Genomic DNA, 24,690 nt, shown 5'->3' with positions numbered 1-24,690 from the left:
GTGTGGAGAGCGGTTGGAAGTTTACTAGTAGAGGGGGTGGAAGTGAAGTACATTCAAAAACTCAGGTATAATAAAAATTGAAGTAAAAATAAAATGATGTCCCTGTACAACAAGCTTGATTTAAAGAATACACCATGTAGCCCCACCGTAGATGCACACTTGTCTCGATGAATCTTGGAGTGTATATTTGCAGCACTTCTTGTTTTTCAACCATTATTTTATATAATTCTGGATTCCAGTGCTGCAGAGGTGGACGATTTTTGTTCATGAACATCAAACAAAATACATTAGGAACAGCAAGAGATGATCTAAGATCTGTATAGATCTCCGCGTACAAAACTTAGGCACCCGTATGCTGTATGGCTCCATACAGACAAAATTTTATTTTCCCCATATGATTAATTTAAAAAAATTGTAGTTTCCCATACGATGTATGACCCCGTATGGCCTCCATGACAGCACTGCCTACGGTGGAAAATAGTTAATCGAATTATCATGAAAAATACCAATATAGAGGAAACATTATTACTTTCGAAGGGACTTTTTGAGTAGACGAAGATGAGTTGAACATTTTTTTAAATGAATACTATATAAAGAGGTCTCAAAATTCTACCAAAGTCGTTTTCTTTACGATATGCCAAGCTGTGTGTTCTGTGATTCCAGCCTACGGCCATGTAGACAATTATTATTATTATTATTATTTTAATTTTGCAACTGAGGGACAGCCCCTCTACTGATGATAATCAAAATCTAGAACATTTTCTGTCACAAGTAAACATTTTCTCAACTTTTTATACGGAATTCCTCTGATTCCGCAAAAAGTTACGAGAGTTATCGTTCTGCTAGTGTCAATACTTAGTTTGTATGCGTCCAATATGTCCTATGGTAACAACTCGATACTTACCGGACAATTGGAGGTCTACACCCTCCAGGGATGACAGGTTCTTGGTCCTCCAGGCCTTGCGCGATCGTCACATGACCCGTTCATGCCAGAAAGCATCTCTAGGCGATGAAGAACGTCAGTGTGAGAGGATTATTGGACGAAGACTCCAGAAGTCAACTTTACCTCCTGAAGACCGGCATTTGATCCACGGCTCACTTTCCAGCATCCGTCAGGGCTTCAGGGCTTCAGAGCTCACATCACTCCACAACGTGGAGACAACCCCAAACACCGTCCTTTTTTCTTTTAAGTGGTTTATATTACGACGTTTTATGAACTGCTGTGATTATTTAGCGTCTGAATGATATGAAGGTGATAATACCGGCGAAATGAGTCCAGAGTCCAGCGCCGAAAGTTACCCAGCATTTGCTCTTAATAATAATAATAATAATAATAATAATAATAATAATAATAATAAAGTAAAGTAAATCCATGGCGCTACAGCCCATGAAGGGCCAAGACAGACCAGCCGGCTGCTGACCTCACGTCCACATGCCAAAGCAGAGGTGGACGATCATCCAACCAGAATGGAGGTATCGTGTGGTTAGCACGATGATTCCCCCCAGCCGTTATACCTGGTTTGCGAAATCGAATTTTTGCTACCTATTGTAGCTCTCCAAGTGCATTACGATGCTGGATGGGCACCGGTCCCACACACTGGCCGAAATTTCATGAGAAAATTTCTTGCCCCATGGGGATTCGAACCAGCGCGCATTCCGTAACGCAAGTCCTAGGCAGGATGCCTTAGACCACGACGCCACGGCGCGGAATAATAATAATAATAATAATAATAATAATAATAATAATAATAATAATAATAATTATGATGATGATTTATTTTAGTTGGCAGAATTAAGGCCGTAGGGCATTCTCTTCCACACAACCAGCAAAAAAAAAACATACATATTATGTATGAACTTACAAGCTACAAAGAATACAACAATTTGATTTAGATAAAAGTTACGTGTATACAAGAGTTACTTATGAATTAAACAGTAAAATACTATGAACTATTAATTAAACAATGAAATACAAACTGTGTAGCAGAATTAAACTAAAATACATAGAATGTTAATATATTTCAAATAATGTTAGATAATAGGAAGAGATTACTGAGAGACAATTTTGAAAATACAGCGCTATCAGGATGATGTCTAAAGAAAGAAGTTACCATATAGTGACCGCTGTCAGTATAATTAGAGTGAACTGCTAAGAAGGTTATCCTTTAAGCTATTTTTTAAATTGTTTATTGTCTTGCAGCCCCTAATACTTTGTGACAAGAAATTCCATTGTCGCGAGGTGGATACTGTAAAAGATGATGAATAACAAGATGTTCTATGAAGAGGTATGCTTAGCATGCCACAGATAAGTAATCTGATATTTACGTTGTGGTTAGAGTATAGATAAGAGAAACAAGACGAAAGGTAATTGGTGTTGAGGTTGAGGGAAAACCCCGGAAAAAACCCCAACCAGGTAACTTGTCCCAACCAGAATGTGAACCCGGACCCGATCGATTTACGGTCAGGCATGCTAACCGTTACTTCACAGCGGTGGACTACGCTGTTCTTTGGAAGATGCGAGGCAGAGATCTCCAGAACCGATACGTCCATGCGTGAAACGTACTATTAACTGTAGGCAAATTGCGTTATTAGCGCGCTAACTGCAGTCATTGCTCGGGGCAGAGCTCTGCACTACTCGCAGCTGTCTTTCTTCTGTAGAAGTCTTCATCTAACCTAACAATCGGTCGTGTGACAAAACCTCAAGACCTCGTAGACCAGGATTTCGTCATTCCTAGCGGATGTAGACCACCGACTATCTTTTAGCTGTATTATTTAAGTATCGAGTTCACGGAATCATCGCAGGATAAGTGGCTGCTTACAAACAACAGAGAACTAGGACATAGGCGGAGAGAGAACGGTTTCCTTGTGTGTGTGGGGGGGGGGGGGGGGGAAGCAAAACCATACAATCCCCATATAACGAGATTGTGGGGGACATCATTTACCTCCTTCCCCCCGTTATAGCTTGACCGTGGTACAATATATCGGAATATGATTATTTAATAAAGGTATTTTCGAGGGCATGTTTCTTACAGTGTTACATCCACATCCGCGATGTTTCGGACCGAGTTGTATAAGGCTAGGTTTACTACAAATTATAATAGGGCATAACTTAAAACAATCTCCCTCTTTTTCTCTCTCGTACAGAAACACATGCATACATCAATAAAACTGCGTAACAGTGCTAACAGAATTTTTTTTATATAAAGTTTACTTTCCTGAAGATATCGTAATTGAAATGCAAACTCGAATTATTTTATTTAATCTCGACTTTAAGTTTACACATTATACCGGGATCACTTTTCTTTTTTCTGCATTGCTGTGCTGTATGTTATTCATATTTCTCCAAGTGGCGGCCTGAACATCCGCAGACTTGTACAGGCTGTTACAAAAGAAACATTACAGTGCTTCCATTCCTCTAATGAGGTATAGAAATTCTTATACATTCAGAAATCTAAAATAAATACTGTATTATAGTCCAGACACATTCATCAATTTAAGAACAGAAATTTAATCATAAACAAAAGCAAAAAAGATCTTTCGAATTCATTATTTTCTAACGTTAGTAGAAAAAAAAAATTCAGACAAGTTTGGGGGGGGCAGTGCCCCCGCATGCCCCCCCCCCCATAACTCCGCCCATGAACTAAGATTCTGATGTAGCGTTTTCTTTTGGTAAGCCAGAAACATAGCTGCTTCAGTATTTACTCCCCCCCCCCCCCAAATAAAACCTCATGCTTAACATGCCGGCATCATACAATAACGTGCGGTGTGCTTTTAAAACATAATTTTGCCGACCAATTGTTGCTCTGTAGGTTTCACTCTAAGCGTCACGTTGTCACGTCTACTTCCGCGATAAGAATAAGCACTAGTTTGTTATATTGTTAAATGGCTATTATTATTATTATTATTATTATTATTATTATTATTATTATTATTGTTTCATATACGAGTACGTTGACATTCTTAACTCTTAACAATAATTCTTTAATAATAATTTTTAATCACATAGGCTACCTTAATATTCGTCCTCAGCACAAGAAATTGGAACTCCGGTTTTAGTCCACGTGGATTAGACAAGTAGATGTCATTTCATAATGGAAGCAGCTTATTGGTTGCAACACTGAAATTGAGGCGAGTGATTGGAGCGGCGACATAAGAAATTGAAAACAATAATACAATTACATTTCAAAGATCTGCCGAATGTTACCTACTCACAAGGCCGCTCAAAGACCTGCCGAATGTTAAGCATGAGACTGCGGTGATAAGTTGTATTTGTAACGGCATTATTTTGCATTTTCTCCTCTTCTCGTTATTATTAACTCAATGACTTAATAGTAGTTCTGTCTCATAGATTTCCCCAGCTGTTTATTTGTAAAGCACAAATTCCATAAGATAACATCACATGTGACAAAATATTTAAATTTCAATGTTTTTCATTGATTACAATGACATAAAATTTATTGATAGCTAAATTCATATTTATTTTGCGTCTTGACATATTACCGCTCTAAACCCATCATTTAACATACAGTATACATTTTCGGAGCTTATATACATATTTATCACTTTACTTTAGCATTTTCAACAAACTTTTTTTTCCATTCTCTGTGCCATGCATTTCTGATGAACGTGTCTTTTTAAATTTTCAGAAATATTATATTCACAACTGAATTCGTTGTCACAAACCTTACACTTGCCAAAATATTAGTTTTTTTCCAATGTGCAAATCTACATTGTTAAAAAAATTAATTTAAATTTAATGTAATTATTATTTAGGCCGAGTAAAAAATAGTTACTAGATAACGATAAAATTATGCAACTGATGTTAATTTTCTAATGGAGGGACTTTTTGCATCCCGCCTGGAATCGAAGCGGGACTCAGGATTTTTATATGAAAATCGGGACATGTCCCGCCAAATCAGGACATCTAGCAACCCTGCCTAACATGTTGTACATGGTCTGTTTGTTATCAGCCTCCCAAAAGGAGCACGATCACAGGATGATGATGAAGATGATGATTTTATTTTATAATCTATATCAATATCTTTATGACACTTAAATGTATGCTTCCCTCCCCTTCTCCAGAATAAATGTTTCAATTCAAGACTGATTGAAAGATGAGTTGGGTTTCAGAACTAAGTGCACTGATGTATGTTGCAGCTGTGGTGCTGTTAATGCCAGGTCTTCAGAAAGTGCTGGTGGCTGGAGTACCTTTGTACAGCATCCTGCTTATGACCATGGTGTGGAGGGCGATGGCACGAGTACAGTTCTTTGAGGTGTGTTCTTCAGTCACTGATGTGTTATTATGGCTTCAATTTAAAATTTCACGCATTTCTAAATCTCCTGTAAAACTTTCTCGCATAAGATTCAGATCAGTAGGCTATAAGATTAACTCACGAAGTTGTACCTGCTTATTCCGGAGGTGATTTAGAGTGGATCCGATTCAGAATATTTACATAATTATTTCTCATTGGAGAAGTACACAATAATAAAACTTGAAGTTTATATGTAAGCTACACCTACACAGCTTTATCAAATGCCACTAGATCAGTTATGGACGTGCTGTATTATATGATATGAGATATGATGTGATATGATATATGATATGATATGATATGATATGATATGATATGATATGATATGATATGATACAGTATGAGATATGATATATGTGAGATATATGATATATGAGATAGGATATGATATATGATACAGTATGAGATAGGATATGATATTATGATATGATATGATACAGTATGAGATGTGATATATGTGAGATATGATATGATACAATATATAATATGATATATTTGATGTCAACATCTACATCCATGTAACGTGGACCTCACAATTTTGTATCCGGTGCCACAATTACATTCATTACAGATATACCTTTTGTAGACGTTCTTTACTTTAACTTTCGACCCCATTTAAATCGATCAGTATTCCCACCTTTAAAACCTAACAACTTAATTTAGATTATTCAAAATTGACACTTTTACGACTCTGTTCTTCATTTTCAGTTCACTTATATAGAACACACACTATTCCTAATACTTGTTACTAAACCATACCACACCATTGTCCAATATGTTCGTTATTATGTCTTTTCTTGTGTACATTTCATTTTCAGATCTCACTAATTTTCTACATATTATACTTCGCTATCCTAGCTAGCCTCCCCCACCATACTCCTCACCTATTTTCATTATCTCTATTGTTTTACTTAACTTCCTATTACACTCCTCCAATTCATTCTTAATTGACACTTTTATCACTCCGTTCTTGATTTTCAGTTCACTTAGACTATATCGAACACACACTGTTTCTAATAATACTTGTTACTAAAACATGTTACACCATTGTCCAATATGTTCGTTATTATGTCTGTTTCTTGTGTACATTCCATTTTCAGATCTCACTAATTTTCTACATATTATACATCGCTATCCTAGCTAGCCTCCCACGCCATACTCCTCACCTATTTTCATTTTCTCTATTGTCTTATTTAACTTCCTATTATGCTCCTCTAATTCATATTTTATTTTACTTAATATGTCCTCTGGACCAGAAACATCCACTTCACCCTTTTCTGTTATAAACTCGTCTTTCTTTTTCTTCTCTTCACTTCTCACCATTTCAGCCCTTGCACTCAGAAACAATTTCACTTCTCCTCTCGGCACTGACCTTCCTTCTGACTAATCTAGTAAAATCACTTCCCGAATCACTTGAATTTTTACTTGTGTCACTAAACTTCATTGCTTTTGTGGTGCTATGTTATATGCAGTGACTGCTCTTGAACAAAATCAAGTGTGTACTATTTACACTAGAAACAAAATCTTAAGTCCCAAGAAAACATCCTACACATGTTCAGACGTTTTGCTTTCATGTCTCCTTCAACGTGAATTTAAATGCTCCAAAAAATCATAATGGACACGGCTTAATAAGTACTATTGAAATATTCATTAACACATCAAGATATTAAAGATTATTTACTTCCACTATACTCCATAGATCACTGTTATCAAAAAGGTACATGAAAATAAACAAGAGGTTTTATAACCTCAAAATCACATAGTATAGGGAGCCTGATCGCAAACTCGTGGCACCAACATGCGCGAGCTTCTTTCTGAGACTTCAAAGTGGGGGCTTCTGTGTGTGCGGGCGACTGCTTACTCATAGAGCGTACTGTTCAAACACTTCCCCCCCCCCCAGCAAGACTCTTAGGCGAGTCCATGTAAGTCAGGCATGTCAAAACCCTGCACATTGTCCACTTGTCTCTGTGCAATGTGCAGTTCCTATTCCCCTACCTGGAGGGAGTGAATCGGCTTGGAGGGGAACGCGACAGGGCTGTACATTACCTGCAATAGCAGAACAGCTTTGGTTTCAGTAACACAGATCAGTACGGGTGCTCATTGAGCTGTGATTGTGAATGCGTTATGAAAAATAAAGTGAGGAGTCCACAGATATAACGAAGAAGAGAAATCACGAATCATATAACGTAACTGTTATGATGTTTTCCTCAGCCAAGAGTAATTATTTTAAAATGAAAGGCTTTCATCACCTCATGTTGACCTAATAGTGATGTGAGCATTTAAATCAGATTAGTAAAGTTCTCAAAATGTGATATTAGCCAGTTCTTATTTCTTAATTAGTACTCTCACGGCAAGACAAACATGATAATGATGTGGTTTTGGAGTCTGTACTAACACAGCCATCAATGGTTAGATGACTTACAACTTTTATTTGATAAGCTGATAAGTGATGAGAATATTGAGTGAAGAATACATGTGAGGCTCTTGAGGTTGTAAGGGAAGGAAGGAAGCAACTATTTGTAAGGCGGAAAAATTTTCTGGAAAAATAATACATAATGGCGAATTTTCCATCTCACGTTACTATATTGTCTTAATATACTTACGTTAATAAATCTTTAAACCTGACATAAAGAAAATGTCCTCGCTTCACAGCTTGTGAAGTACTCTTTTAACTCAATTCAGTAACACTCCCAACTTGCTGATACTTGCTCTCAACGCTTTCCAAATAAACTATATATAAATTTAAATTCAAGCTTAATTTATCCAATTTATTAATAATAATGTGAATTTATATTAATATACAGCAAGGAAATGATTCCAGTGTAAAAGCCTCACAATGTCCTATTGCATGTAATTAGGAGTAAAATATTTTCTTTAACATTTGTGCACCAATGGTCCCAATAATGCTTGAGGAACAATGAAAGAGTATTACTTTGAAATAATCAGTACCTACTACGTAAAATGAAATACTGTGTTCGTTTTTTGTTGTTTCGAAATTACTGCAATATTTATATTTTCTTCAAATACTGTATACAAATCATGTAAATAAATGATTCTTTACAAACGACTGCTTTGTGAATTGTAACTGAGCAAGTCTATTGTTCTTGTGTTACAATTATTGTCAAATATAGACACTGACAATAACTGTTTTTTTCCTTCTGCTAAGTATGTTTATAATGTCCAAATGTCAATTTAATTGAACACTAGAAACGCAGAATAGATTGTTGTACATCCCTCCTGCTAAGAGCTGGTAAGAGCAACACGTGAATGACACAATCTGCACAGACCGGCGTTCCGTGCACATACATTGCACTTTCAGTGTCTGATTTCTGACATGCCTGATGTAATGCCAATTCGTCTTTCGCGCAGGTGCCATATACATTGATTTATATTAAACTTCCACGCAGTTGATAGTGTCATTAAATAGCTGATAAGCTTCCTACTGTGTCTCAATTTAGATTTCTGCCGAAGCCTGGCTGGGACCTCGCAGACAGAGGGAGACTGTGAAATATTAGAAGGAATTCTGAAAATGGTGAGGGGAAATGGGAGAACTTCGACGAAAATCGAACTCAGATCGGGCAAGGTAAGCCTCGATATACCCAAGACAAAGGAATACCACGTAGACAAGCTTTTCGAAATATTGTACATGGTAATGACAGCTGTGAGCAATATGGGATGAAGATAAATGCAAACAAGACGAAGACCATGATCATAGGAAAAAAAGTAAAGAAGGTAAACTTGCGAATTCTAAATGAGACAGTAGAGCAAGTGGACAGCTTCAAATACTTGGAGTGTACTTAAGCAGTAACATGAGCTGCAGTCAGGAAGTCACAAGGAGGATAGCAATAGCAAAGGAAGCTTTTAATAGAAAAAGGAGCATCTTCTGTGGACCTCTGGAAAAAGAACTAAGGAGGAGAATAATGAAGTACTTTGTGTGAAATGTAGCATTGTATGAGGCAGAAACATGGACATTACGACGCAGTGAAGAGAAGCGACTAGAAGCATTTGAAATGTGGATATGGAGAAGAATGGAGTCTGTGAAATGACAGAAAAAATTAGAAACAAAGCTGTGTTGAAAAGAATGGGTAAAGAAAGAATGATGCTGAAACTTATCAGGAAGAGAAAAAGAAATTGGCTGGGTCACTGGTTGAGAAGAAACTGCCTACCGAAGGGTACAGTAGAGAAAATGGTGAATGGGAGAAGAGTTGAGGGCAGAAGAAGATATCAGATAATAGATGGCATTAAGATATATGAATCATATGTGGAGACTAAGAGGAAGGCAGAAAATAGGAAAGACTAGAGAATGCTGATTTTGCAGTGAAAGACCTCCCCTTGGGCAGAACACTATGAATGAATGAATGTCACAGAGTCCTTAATTTACTTTCTTACAACTGCGACCTCATTTCGATTGAGTTGGCCTGGGATAAGGTGAAACACTACATTCGAGCACACCATGACTGGAGACATTACTTTGTCTAACTTAGAAATCTTGAAAATGAAAGGACAGCAGAGGATTGGAGTAAGGACTGCAAACACGTCACTGCATTAGAGAAAAAATACCTACAGAAGGCCGGGAGAATGGATGATTTCACTGATGAAAATAAATAATAATTAATTTTTGGACCAAGAGACAAAGGCAGTAGGCCTAATGATAGTGATATGGATTGTGCCTAATTGTAAATTAATATAAATTGAAATTAGCCTGAAAAATATTGTTATAAGAATGTGTACAGACCCAGACACAAAATTTGAGCATCTCGAGGTTGCGGGTTCGAGCCCGGCCCAGGTCGATGGCATTTAAGTGTGTATAAATGTGACAGGCTCATGTCAGTAGATTTACTGGCATGTAAAAGAACTCCTGCGGGACAAAATTCCGGCACACCGGCGATGCTGATATAACCTCGGCATTGCGAGTGTTGTTAAATACACCATAATTTATAATTTTCGAGCTACTGTCATTACATCGACAAGTACATGCCGCACTGAGCAGTTAGAAAGATAGACCTAGGAGGTGTAAGGTTCAAAATAACTTGTGACAACAGTATTATATCTCTGCCAGTGAGTGACTGCTAAATTTCAAGTGGTTACCTTGGTCTTGGGCATCAGAGCATTAAAAATCATTGCAAACTTCTGCTATCTCCCTTCCCCTCACTGCAAACTGTGATGTTGCACAGAGGCAGAGATATCATAAAAGAACTGTATTATTTAATGGCTCACATAGAGATTTAGAATGCTATTTATAGACATTTCGCTAGCCCACCCTACGATCATGCTAAACTAGCCCCGGCTATCAACTGGTTACTTGTACAGGATTCATATCATATCATATTGCTAACACTGGTTTATGAATACAAAAAAATGTTAATTCGCCGATCATCCACCGGAAGCCCACGCTAAGAATGTCTATGAATACGGCCCTTACAAACTTTCTTGGTTCAAGAAAATAAATTTAATGTTCCAGGATTTTTTTAGTGTGTATAGGTCATTTGTTAAGAAATCTTGTCCTAACAGTAATTGTTTTAACAAATAATCAATGGTAATATTTCTCTCCTTTTTTTTTTTTATTAGGAACTGTGGACTTGGACAAAGCTGTGCTCTTGTGCTGGTGGTATCTTATTTGCAGTCTCAGACGCCCTTATTGGATTCCACCATTTTCATATACCTATTCCTCATTCACAGGTACAGTACGTTAGTTTACATCTTATGGTTTTTCCTTCAAATACCATTACTTTAATCTCTGTTCTTAAATCGTTCATATTATATTTGCTCATTATGTCATTTAGCTTATAGACAGCTATCTGTAAATTAGTTTCTGGATTAGGGGAAGCTGTTGTACTCAGAGACAGTTTTTTAAATTTCAATTTTTGTATAAGCTTTTATAACTTATTATTATTAACAACAGTGTCTTTTAAGTGTATAGTATCTTAGAAAAAAAAAAAGGTTTCAATTAAATAATTTTTTGTATAGAAATTGTTAAATTTTCCTAAAGTGCTACATACAAGGTACATCAGGGTGATGTATCTTGGGACAAAGAATGACATATGTTGGGACATGGTTCAACATAATATTAATGTAATTAATATTTTATTAAGTTTATATTTCTACAAAATACAGACAATTTACTGTTTTCTAATTATTATTAATGATATATTTCTTTTCATATAACTGTATAGGTTATGATTATGAATATTAAGATCTTCATAATTATGATTATCTCCAGCAAAAATTTCATATTCAATTATTTCAGATATGCAGGAAAGTGGTGACATTCAGAATTATTCAGATATGAATTCTGCAGAAATAAGATCTCCATTAAAAAAGCTTACAAGGTTTTCATAATACAGTAAAACCCCGATTATCCGTCACCGTATTACCGACCGGTGGATTATCCGACTGTCTTTCTCTCTTGCTCTTTGTTTTGCAGAAAAATGAGTACTGTACATTATATTAGTACGAATTTTTTTTCTAGAGTGTTTTCACAAACCTTTGCCCTTATGCAGTATGATGTACTCTTCGAATGGTTGTACTGCCTAATTTCTATGCAAAATGGCTTCCACAGGTGTCAAAAGAAAACATGTTTGCTACGAAAAAAAAGTGCAAGTAATTCAGTGGTAGGTAGGAAATGAGGAACTGTCTCATCACAATACAAGTTAGGAATTACAACTGTGCTCGATTTAATGAAAAACAAAATATAAAGTGCACCAAATTTGTAAATCTACAACATGAGACCTCTCCTATTCCTATCTTTTCACAGACAACTGTCATAAGGAGTTTCCTTGGCCATTAAAAACCCGTCATTGAAAACTAGACTTAAATTAGTGAACGTATGACCCACTACCTAGTATGTTAAAATAAAAGACCAGGGGGAAATGACGAAACAGTATTATGCACTTAGTTTATGAACACTTTTTATAGTACGGATTATCCGATTTTTTCGATTAACAGTTTACTCCGCCCCCTTCATTACCACGGATAATAGAGGTTCTACTGTACTATGAAACTAATAATTTCTGAACTATCCAACACATGCAAAAAAAAAATGAAGTTCTGAGCTAGAAATCAAAGTATCTATTATCAGAAAGAAAGTCTCTATTCTGAGCTTCCTTCCTCACCCCCCCATCCCGAGCTCTTCATTACACCATCTGCAAAAAAAGACAATGTCAGTACCTTATTCTCGAGAATGGCAGTGCCGATAGTAAGCATTTATTATTATTATTATTATTATTATTATTATTATAGTCATCATTTTGAGGCCCCCAGCGACCACCAAGCTCGCCCATACATTAAAACAGCACTGATTCTGTATTTTATATAGTTATTGGATATTTTACTTTTTCTTTCAGCTCACAGCATGTTTAGTAAGGTGCCTATAAGCACTCTAAAAATATTTAATTTAACACATTTGTGTGAGCAACCGGAAAGCATCTATACAGAAGTCATATCTAGTGTAAATATTTAAAACTATGTTGCCTTATCTTCAATCTGTGTTTCAGGCACTCATCATGATAACCTACTATGCTGCACAGCTTGGAATCGCTCTCAGTGTGGTGGACTCCAAAGCAAGTTACAACAAGGCACAAGCTGATGCTTTGGCTGGCAAGGCAGGGACGAAGATCCGAAGGGCGATTCCATTGCAGTAACTCTGTATGTCCATCACAACTAACTTTCAATGTGGTTCAGTTGAGCTCTTGAATTTCATGTGCAAACTGGTCTTGGAAAACTAGTCTGCAAGATTGGGGGGGGGGGGGAAGTCGGTTTTCTCTGTTATTCCACATATTCACTACCGCCACCGCCACCACCAGCATGATATATTAAAGTAAAAATGCAGCAAGAACGAACAATAAATTTGTAGGTTTCAGGACACATTGTCTTTAAAAAATTGAAGATATAAAAAATGTCACAATAGCGATGTTCTGTATAATAAAATTTAGTAGAAAATAATTACAAATAAGTAAGCACGAAGTTACAGTTATTAAAAAAGCTGGTAGATAATAATTCAGAAATAAATTACATTATTTCATTAGTTGAATAAATTCAAGAAAGAAATAAAATATTGAATATTATGAATTAATAGCATTAGGAAAATCAGGAAAGAATAACTTCGAACAAGCAATAATTTAGATATATAAGCTGGTTATTAATAGAATAGGATATAATTTCTAAAAATATGCATTTATTTATGATCTGGAAACTCGAAATATGATCTTAAATGTCCAAAATATTATGTAAATTCACGAATACCTATAATAATAATAGTAATAATAATTATAATAATAATAATAATAATAATAATAATAATAATAATAATCTGACACAATTAGGAACATTAAATCCAGACATTTGAGATAAGCAGGGCATGTAGCACATATGGGCAAATCCAGAAATGCATATAGAGTGTTAGTTGGGAGGCCAGAGGGAAAAAGACCTTTGGAAATGCCAAGACGTAGATGGGAGGATAATATAAAAATGGATTTGAGGGAGGTGGGATATGTTGGTAGAGAATGGATTAATCTTGCTCAGGATAGGGAGTGATGGCAGGCTTATGCGAGGGTGGCAATGAACCTCCGGGTTCCTTAAAAGCCATAAGTAAATAATAATAATGATATGCAAAAGTTCACTCTATTTTCTGAAAAACGCATTCATTGTTCAAGAAGTAGTAACAAAGTAATATTAACCTCATGTATAAAGTTCTCTTTTGTGTGTGTGGATAAATTTGCTTAATATTTAGAATATTCCAGAGCAGTGTATATTAGAGAGTACCGCATTCTCGACAGCGGCAGCCATATTTACTCCTTGCTCGGCACAAACGCATAAGCAGTAATGCTAGAACGATGGTGATTAAAGGCGATATCATACATGTTGTTGTAATTTATGGAACACAGGAGACAAGAATTAATAAACATTATTGTCCTAGTGAAATGACTCATGAGAGATAACACTTTATTATTTATGTTATGTCCATTTCAATAGGGATAACATCGACAATTTTCTAGTGCAATTATCACACCAACATTTCGACCGCCACATTTAGCAAATTGTTGTCGTGCATTTGCTATAACAGACAATTTTCTTAACAATAATTATATTCTAGTCCTAAAATAGTGATAAGACTTTTTCAAAAATATTATAACGAAATGAGAACGTATGAGTTGAAGTGTTAATGAATAAAGACTTCAAATCCTTTAGTGTCAATACATTTTTTACCAATGTTTCACATTTTTCTGCATTTAGAATTATATCTAACATGAATTTACAAGGGTATATGTAACAGACTTTCTGATTCGGGTTTACTTACATCTGTACCTAGAAACTCAACTAATTGTTCAGAATCGCAAACTGCGTAATTTTCATGCTTCGTTTTTTTTTTTTTTTTATATAGAAAAACTGATGAATCGTAATGCAGTTTTTGAATTCTATTGCATCCGGGATTGGATTTAAGGAACGGACAGTAGAAAATAAATTTTCCAACACATCCTAAGTGCATCTATCTAGCATAAGATATTTGAAGTTCCCTTTATTAAGACAATTTCTTGAAAATCAAGAACTGTTTTTATTACCAGCATTATACCATATACCAGTTTGGAATAGTTTCCAACATCCGCGTTTCTCCACCTTGATATTTTCAATTATAAATATTAAGTAATTATACTTACTTATTGCTTTTAAGGAACCCGGAGATTTATTGCCGCCCTCACATAAGCTCGTCATCGGTCCCTATCTTGAGCAAGATTAATCCAGTCTCTACCATCATATCCCACCTCCCTCAAATCCATTTTAATATTATCCTCCCATCTACGTCTCGACCTCCCCAAAGGTATTTTTCCCTCCGGCTTCCCAACAATACTTTATATGTATTTCTGGATTCACCCATACGTGCTACATGCCCTGCTCATCTCAAACGTCTGGATTTAATGTTCCAAATTATGTTAGGTGAAGAATACAATGCGTGCAGTTCTGCGTTGTGTAACTTTCTCAATTCTCCTGTAACTTCATCCCTCTTAGCCCCAAATATTTTCCTAAGAACCTTATTCTCAAGCACTCTTGACCTCTGTTCCTCTCTCAAAGTGAGAGTTCAAGTTTCACAACCATACAGAACAACCGGTACTATAACTGTTTTATAAATTCTAATTTTCAGATTTTTTGATAGCAGACCAGATGACAAAATCTTCTCAACCGAATAATACCAAGCATTTCCCATATTTATTCTGCGTTTTATTTCCTCCCGAGTGTCATTTATATTTGTTACTGTTGCTCCAAGATATATTAATTTTTGTACCTCTTTGAAGGATAAATTTCTAATTTTTATATTCCCATTTCATATAATATTCTGGTCATGAGACATAATCATATACTTTGTCTTTTCGGGATTTACTTCCAAACCTATCGCTTTACTTGCTTCAGTAAAGTTCCCGTGTTTTCCCTAATAGTTTGTGTATTTTCTCCTAATATATTCACGTCACCCGCATAGTCAATAAGCTGTAATGATAATTCAGTACAACAGCAATTGATTACACATTGATTAACTGCACGACAATACGGCATTCTTCCTGATAACGATGGAATATCACACTAGAAACCTGTGTTCCTACGCAAGTCTTGCGGTGTATTGAGTCTCTGCAAGAGTAAATATGGCCACCGCGTCGGCATTTGTCGGATCAAAAGAATGCGGTACTCTCCAATATACACTGCTCTGGAATATTCAACACATTATGCCAAATGAATAGATTCACACAAACATTAAATCAATATTCTTAGTTTCATTCTGTTGATATACAGTATTAAAATATTCACATATTCTAAACAATCACATTGACACTCACATGGTAAAACTGTGCAGTTCAAAATCTTACCGATTGTAAATTGTTATTAAAAACGAAAATCACAAAAACCTGTACTAACTTTCATTACAGTTGATGAATAAATGCAGTTTCATGTCAAATCTTTTTTCAACATCGCATGAGGTGACAGGAGCATACTTGAAATATATCAAGTCATTTGGAGACAGTTCTAGTTCAGTAACTTCGAATATTGTTTTGAAGAAAGAAAATATTTCACTTTATATAATATTGAACATTCAGTATTCTCAGAGAGAACACTTTCCATTTTAGCACTAATCTGTCACTTCCTTCCACTATAATGCATGGCTTTCTTTGAGAGGAAAGTGAAGCCAGTTATCATGTGTAGAAGTATACAGCGTGAAATAAACCCTGACTCTGAATGAGCAAAACTTTTCCGTTTTCCTTTCTACCAGTCAAACTTCCTTTCTGCTACCAGAATTCATCATTTTCGTCTATCATTCTGCTAAAAAATTCCACCTCTCAGATGCTCCCACCTTGGAAATGAAATTCCTTACACTGCTAGACTTGTGAAGTCCAGAAAGCTCTTATTTGACCATATCTAAAGTAACTAGAAACCATTAATTTCATTATACAGTACATCTATGTCAAGATATTTCAAATTTCAAAAGTATTCTAATCCGTCACATATTTTGATCCCTGAGGATGCTTTGAAATGAATGTCATTAATTCATTATTTATCTTTCATTTATTTATTAGTTCTAATTTTAAGCAATTATTGTTTCAGGTTTTAAGCATGTACAAAGAAACAACTGAAGAATGTTGGGCTCAGGGAGCATTATGTTTCCACACATCTGCTGCTCTTCAGACTACATCCATCTCAACTCCTCGTCTATGCAAGGCGAATTTTGGTAGAATATTTAGTCAGTTTTAGGGCCATTCATTCATGTCCTCTAGTCTTCATATAGTGCTGGCCCTGATTTGATGCCATGTACCTTGGGAACGAGAGACCTGCAGATGCTTCATTTGTTAGCCTAGTGCCTTCTATGGGTACATTTGTGTACTCATGTTTTAGAACAAACTGTGTAAGAAACAATAAACGTGCTGTCCATCTGATGTAACTAGAATGGTAAATAGGGTGACCACACATTCCTATTCATGTAGTACCGGTAACAGATAATTTTAATCATAAAGGAAATTAGACAAGAATGAATTGCAAACATTTTCATATCTACACATAATTAAATGGTTGGGTTGACATCCAGTGGTCAGGTATTTGTTCGGAATGAAGTCATCCGCCATATTGCAACCAGTAGTGTAGACGTAATTAAATAAATAAATAATGAACAGAACTCTTAAGATTTCAAGATAGTGAATTATAATGACCAAATTAAATTATAATAAACTATCGACTTCCACATGAAAAAATATTCAAGTCAATTCAAGTGCCTAGTCGCAGTGTTTGAAGACTTGTAAATAGTGAAAATGGTCATACATTTTCATATATCAGTGAACTGGTACAGGTATTTTTATTATAAGATAATTGGTCATTTTTAATAATATGTGTTCAAACGCAACTTTTAATTGAAGTAAGGACAAATAAGTACCAGTAAAAATTTGAAAAGTGCGAAGAATAATGTATCCAAAGTTGTCAAAATTCAAATCATTATTGTCAACATCTTTGGTGATACCAGTACCGGTTCATATTCCAAAATGATGGAAATTAATACTGTAGTTAGGGTTACCAGATTTTTGAGACACCCGAAAGATGTTTTGTTTCTATTGAAACACTGATTATAATATACACTTATTGCCACTGTATATCAATTTTGTAATTATATTTCTCTGAACCATGAATTTTGCGCAGGATATCATTTCTGTTTCTCTGAAAATTCGATGCATGTCATATTGAAAATCGTAACCACTGTTAGGATGGACTTTACCTACTGTGTTGATAATCTTGATCTTTGAGATTATAACAAATTCATACACGAGAATATCCTCTTCACAACTGCCAGAAATACATAAAAGTCAAATCCACTAGTTTTCGTAACTCCACAAAGGGACAATAATTTTTAGTCCATCTCTCTTAAAATCTCATTCCTTTATTTTGTCTGATGCGATTCTAGAACAATGTCTGGGACACAACATCAGAATAAATTCTCTAAACAGGAACCAGATTTATGTTCCCATATATACATGAAAACATTCTGACGATGAGAATAATTGGACTGGCAGTATGTACTGCCAACATCCATGGTTACTACATGGAATTTTCCTCTCTAGTCTCCGGGTTGGTTTGAATTCTTGAGTATACTATATTAATATAACTCACACAGAATGTGTTCGAATTAAATAAAAGTAAAACCAGGGACGTTTCGGAAACAAAGATCAGGGACTGTCTCCGGTATTCATTGGAGACATCTGGTAACTCTAATAGAGCTATTTTTTTAAATCTTCTTCTCTCTTCCTCCTCTTAATGGGCTCTAAACCTGGTCCAACCAGGAATCAAGTCTTTCTATATTTTCTTCAGTCTTCCAGGTAATTTCCTTTAATCCCTTGGGATGTTATCTCGTGCCACACGACAATCCTGTCTGATTTCATGCAGAATATATGCAGATTCCATTCTACTATTCTTCTAACAACTCAATCACATATCGCTTGGATATGTTTTTCAAGATACATAATAAAAATCGGATTCCATGATATACGAGATGTTAGATTTATTTCATTGTAATGTTATGAAAATTAAAAATTCGTTCATTGTTGCTTGCTGAGCAAAATATTAAAACTTTATTCATAATGCATGAATGTTACATTTATTCAGAAGGGATTTGAATTAGAGGTTTACATTGGTAGTGACATTTCGAAGTTTGTATCTATCTTTTGAAGTGAGAAAAGAAGGCCTTCTTGTTGTGGCCATTACAAATAGCTAAAACCACTGGACAAGTCAAGTGAGTTTAGCCATATGTAAGAACTCCGATACATAGGTTATTCCTTCTTTCCTTCTACCTGTCCATTTTTTCACCTGAAAAAGAAAATAATTTCAATTTTTGAAATGTCGTGACCTCTATCGATGAAGTCCAGTCGAAACATCTTTTGAATAATTAATCATTAATTCTCCTCTGCCCTATTTAAAGCCATGCTATAAATTAGTCCCTTTTTAAATGTGTTGCAGTTATGAGTTTGAATCCTTTAAGTCAACGGAGCTAATAATAATTATCTGATGCATTTCAATTTTTTCCAGTCATAAGTTGCAATAAACTTAAATGATTTGAGACGTTAAGAATATCTAACATGTATGACATACACTTCTTAAAATGATAATAAAAACATTAGATTTATGTAGCTATGTCCATAACGTTCAGTTATATCTGTTAAAGAAGTCATCTTATCTTTTTTTATATTTCGTCCCATTGTTTTCAAATAAATAATCTCGGTTGCTGTATAAGTTTTGTTGTTTATCACCCCAATGTCTGACATAATATAGGTTAATTTATTCTGTAAAGTTGTTAACTCCCAAAATACTTCACCATTCTAGTTATATCTGACAGATTGTATAAATCAGGCTGATTTCCAGCTGACTATTGTGTTACGTGAATAACTGATAGTAAAGATATAGAGACAGAAATAGATGTATACACCTAGGTACCTACGATGTACCTATTTCTTGAATGCAAACTATGTTTATGTACCGGTATCTTCCATTAGTTTTGGAACACACTTTCATCCCAGAATGAAATTGTTCGCAGTCATTCAAATATTTACACCTTATAAACTACTTGCAATATGCTAATAATTGTATTTGTGTATTGTATGTAAGCATATTCAATGACAACATTCCCAACTACAACAGATTCTCGATTATCTGTAAGCTGAAGAAAAGAAATATATAGCACTATGTATGTGAATAATAATGAACAGATGACACTCTGGTAGTGCGTTCAGGTCTGGAATTGCAAAGGAAACTTGATAAACGGAAATACTTTTTTTCAACTAATAACTTTATTCTATTTCATATAAAATGCACTTATGTTACATATTCTTATAATAAAATATCTGAATATATTTCAGTACTGTACACGAATTGGTGAATTTGTCTCTACATTAATCTAAAACAATAATACTGTATATACGCGAATACTCCATGAACCCAATTTTAGGACAGAAAATTTAAAAAGTGTTTGAGGTGAAGCGGTACCAACTTTATTTCAAATGATGCACGCACTCATTTTTCTTCGCTAAATTCCTTATAAAATATGCATGGAGTATTCACCTATGTACAGTAAATGCCACAACAATGAAATGTGAAAAAATGGCAATTCCACAATTATATATATCTGTTCCCCTCTAGGAATAATATACCAAACTTGCAGATCATCTTGTTGCCATCATTGTCGTCCTTGGTGGACCTACATTACACCAATATGGTGGTGATGGTGGTGGCAGCAACATGTCACTGACACGAAGATATGATTATGTTTATGATTATTATTATTTTTGTTGTTGTTGTTGTTGTTACTGTTAATAGAGAAATTGGTGGATACCGGCAAAAGAAATGGGAAAATCCCATACTAATCTGCCTCAAACACCTCCTTTATCCACAACAAATTTTTGCTTTGACTTGAGCCTTCCTGGCGTGGAAAGTCGGAGCTCTAGCCATTTGGCTAGTGATGTACCTTGAAATAAAATATACTCTTAACTGAAGTGATATTAATAGAAACAGAAGAGCAGACTAAAGTAAAGTGCAGACCTTTTCCAAAATGTCATCAATAGTTTAAAAATAAAGGGGTAGCCAAGATAATTACAGTCTATACAAAACTAGAAAGGGATTGACAGTTCTCTCTCGCATACGCGGAAAGGGAGCAACATTGTGAAGTTGTGCGATAGTGCGGTGCGGCTTTTGTGCCACCTGTCTGCCGTGTTGGAACTAAGCAGCTGACACGAAATTGTAAACTCATAAATTTGTATCATATGGTAGTCTTTGACCAGACTAATATAATAATAATAATAATAATAATAATAATAATAAACTTATGAATGAATCCGAATATGGTACATAAGTAGTGTGTAAGCGATAATTTCTCTCCATCAATACCTTACGACCATTGATTTTTTATGCTTGAAACCTAAATTCTTTAAAACCATGTGCAGGGAAGAAACACTGCCATGGAAAAGATCCGCATCTCAAAGCGAAGTTTGCAGCTTTTTTAACATAGGATGCTCCTCCCATCGGTAATATAAATATACATGCCGCCAGATTGCATCCTCCTGAAAGGCATCTAAATTTGTCACCGCTTTTCCACTTCTCTTTTCTTTTCTTTCCTTTCCCGGGGTTTCAAGTCGGGAAGGTCCATTGTCTTGCTCATTCAATTAAAATTTTTCCTTTCCTATTTTGAGAGCCTCTGCAGTACTATTTATCACCTGTTGTACAAAAATAAGAGGCCCGCCATTGTCTCTTCTTTCTCAAAATAGTCCCGCACATTACAAACCATTTCTCTTGCCTGACTTGTAAGAGGAGCACCTTTTCCGTTACTTCTAGACCTCTTGTTGTCCCTTGTAGCACTCCTTTCTCCCTTTGAGCCCATGGTTAGTTTTTTTTCGCTAACTGCAGGAGTGATGCCTTGCGACATTGTATAAGTGAAACACATGGACACTATAAATCGCGTTACAAATACACTCACAACTAAATTAAATGTAAAACTAAACTCAAACTAATTCTACCTTCATCAACAACAGAATATCTACGAAAACAATATCCACGACAGAACACCAATACTTGCTGTAACACAGTAACGAAGATTCAACACTTTCGAATAAAGCACGTGCTCACTGCGAAAGTCTGCAACGTCGGCCTGTTGTCATGGTGTCTGATTGGCTAGTTTGAGCAGTTGCCATGGTAACGCTTAGAAGCCGCTGAACTGTCAATATCTTTCTAGTTTTGTATAGACTGTACATTATAATTTGAGGTAACAAAATATTCATATTTCAGACAACAGTCACTCAGTTTCCAGTTATTTATATGGTATGGTGATTGCTGTGACATGTCAAAGTGCCACATCTTTAACCATCCACTGCCAGCTTCAGCTATTGCTTTACAATTTGTTACATATCAGTCAGAAGTAAATGCTTTTACCAAAGAGTATCAATATGTGATACATATTTTAATTCCTCAAAGCTTAGTTTTGTGACAAATATGATCTCTAGGAGAAAAGACTAGGTATACTGGTGGAAGAAGTCTAAGACTGAAAATTGTTGGAAATATGTAATGTTGATGGCAGAAGCAATGGCCATTATCAGGAAACGGTTAAATGGCTAGTTTTTGCTTGAAAAATATGGATTATGCATGGATAATCTAGAATCTCATGTAGAATACACACAATTTCTTTATAGATGGCATGCGTGTATGACTGTTACCTACATGCATCAAATCGAGGTCATATTTGTGCAAAGAGATCAAGATGGTACTGAACAGTTTATTGTCTAGAATTGATAGAATGTTCCATTATAAGCACAAATCCGATCACTATATATTATGTACTATCAGTACATATTTTATAGTAATTTACATTCCCAAAAGTAGAAAATTATTTCATAAACTTTGTGTATCAAATTATGGTCCATTTAGAATATATAAAATATTTCGTATAGAATGTTATATAGGATTGATTTTGGTTATGAAGTTGAATCAAAATAAGATTTATTTTCTTAGATATAGTTATATCACAAACTACATTTCTTTTCCATTATTTTACAGTATAGCATCGATTATCTGAATACCGATCAACTGAAACATCGGTTAACTGAAAGCGTTCCAGTTGGCAAATTCAAATTTGTTCACGTACCATGTAGAAGTTTCACTAGAGCTGTTTGTGAGATTTAGCGGCAAAGAAACGAGTCTCAGCTCTGAAGAAAAAAAAAAAAAAAAAAAAAAAAATAATGCACTTCTTTTCCTAAACTGTAGGCCTACTTTCTTGACCATTTTGAACTTGTCAAACTAGGCTAGTCAGTTCTCTCTCTGTGGTATTTGTAAGACATGTGATACAAAATATATACTGTATGTACAGTTTTGTGTTTAATATCAGTGTTTCTTTGTTTCATACTGCTCCTATGACACCAGTACAATTTGTTTTCGTAAATGATCGATTATCCAAAAAATCAGTTATCCAAACACCCCCATCCCCAATTGTTTCGGATAATCGATGCTCTACTGTAGTTGTTTGTCTCTTCAAATATCTCCAATATGTAGCGTTGTATAAACTAGAACAAGGAAGCTGTTCTGTGAATGCAGTGTGAGTACAAATAACTCTTCAGAGTACTTCTCTTTACATAAAAATCATAACGTAAAGAGAGCATGCTGTATTCTGAGTAGTGCAATAATTTTGTCTCAATAAAAATATCTGATTTAGAATTTATTACATACGTGGTTTCGGTTAGCATGTATTATTATATATCATTAACAGAATCTGTCTGAGTTTTGTGTAGGTGCTCAATTAATTATAATGAACAGAAGAATAGTTTAACTTACAACTGTTTCTACTGTTGAGCTGAAAAGAAACTAAATTATTCTAGCATAAATCTCACATATTCTACTTTTGGTTTCAGATATTATAAAATTAAACAGTTATTTATATATAACTTTGATTGATTAAATATTTTGGTTAATAAAGAAAACCCCTCGAATGTTACAGAGATTGAGAATCACGAAGCTATAAATGTTATTGTAAAATTATGTTGCTAAAATAAGAAATCTCAGTTCTGCAGATTTGTCAAGCAGTAAGACTGCAATATAATGAAACTGTGATGGCAATGAAATTAGTTCGTTACCACTCATCCTAGTTTCTTTCCCTATTTGTATGTTGAAAGAAATTTGTATGAGTATTAGTTTTATTATGTTTGGTACAGATACATTATAGGGGCCAATCTCCTTATTTGTTGAATGGTATGAATGCTACTATCGATATGTATTGTTGTTATAATCGACATAAAATATGTTGCCAACTTCTAAATTAACAGTCAGTTTTATATTGTTGAGTTGTAGCCTACTTCAAAATGGAAATAACGGCAGTAATAGTAAAATATATTTTCCCTGGACCAAAAACATAATACAAAGTGACTAAAATCACATCAATAGTAACAAACTGTTTAAATTTTTAAATTTTATTTTTTAATTTGGTAGCATTTAATGCTCATCAAATATCGAATGCCAAATACGCTAATCGAACCATTACTTCTGCTTTTTTTGCGTATAATGTGTGATGGGTGGCCCCTATAATGCATCTGTTCCTTATGTTTTATGCAGGTCTCTAATTTTTTGTCTTTTCGTGGCTTTTGAAGTTAATAATTTCAAACAAAAAATTAGTTACCAGTGGAAGCATTTTGTGAAATTAACATGGAGTCGACATGCTCCATAATGTCCTTTGATTGATTGATATACAAAATTACTTTCTATGTTAAATATTAGCAGTGCATAGCGAGATTGTTCACAAAATGTTCGAATTCGATAATTCAGGTAGCACAAGAAATTAATTTCTGGAGAATAATATAGTAATAGCACAGTCTAGTGTATACAGTCATGAAGC

At 35.0% G+C, this 24,690-nt stretch overlaps 1 protein-coding gene across 2 annotated transcripts in view; it reads left to right on the top strand.

The window, feature by feature from the left end:
* LOC138702883 (lysoplasmalogenase TMEM86A) overlaps nt 1-23,048 on the top strand; it is a 212,970-nt gene extending 189,922 nt beyond the window's left edge. For both annotated transcript variants that reach the window (XM_069830268.1, XM_069830260.1), the window contains exons 4-7: nt 5,158-5,273; nt 10,881-10,991; nt 12,806-12,956; nt 16,896-23,048. In XM_069830268.1, the coding sequence (XP_069686369.1) occupies nt 5,158-5,273; nt 10,881-10,991; nt 12,806-12,952 (374 nt within the window). In that variant the 3' untranslated portion in view covers nt 12,953-12,956; nt 16,896-23,048. The remainder of the gene's footprint in view (nt 1-5,157; nt 5,274-10,880; nt 10,992-12,805; nt 12,957-16,895) is intronic.
* Nucleotides 23,049-24,690: the final 1,642 nt, after the last annotated feature.

This window comes from Periplaneta americana, chromosome 1, assembly GCF_040183065.1.
Source record: "Periplaneta americana isolate PAMFEO1 chromosome 1, P.americana_PAMFEO1_priV1, whole genome shotgun sequence".
Taxonomy (NCBI): domain Eukaryota; kingdom Metazoa; phylum Arthropoda; class Insecta; order Blattodea; family Blattidae; genus Periplaneta; species Periplaneta americana.
Note: the sequence above shows the minus strand (reverse complement) of the source record. Positions and strands in the feature narration are given on the sequence as shown.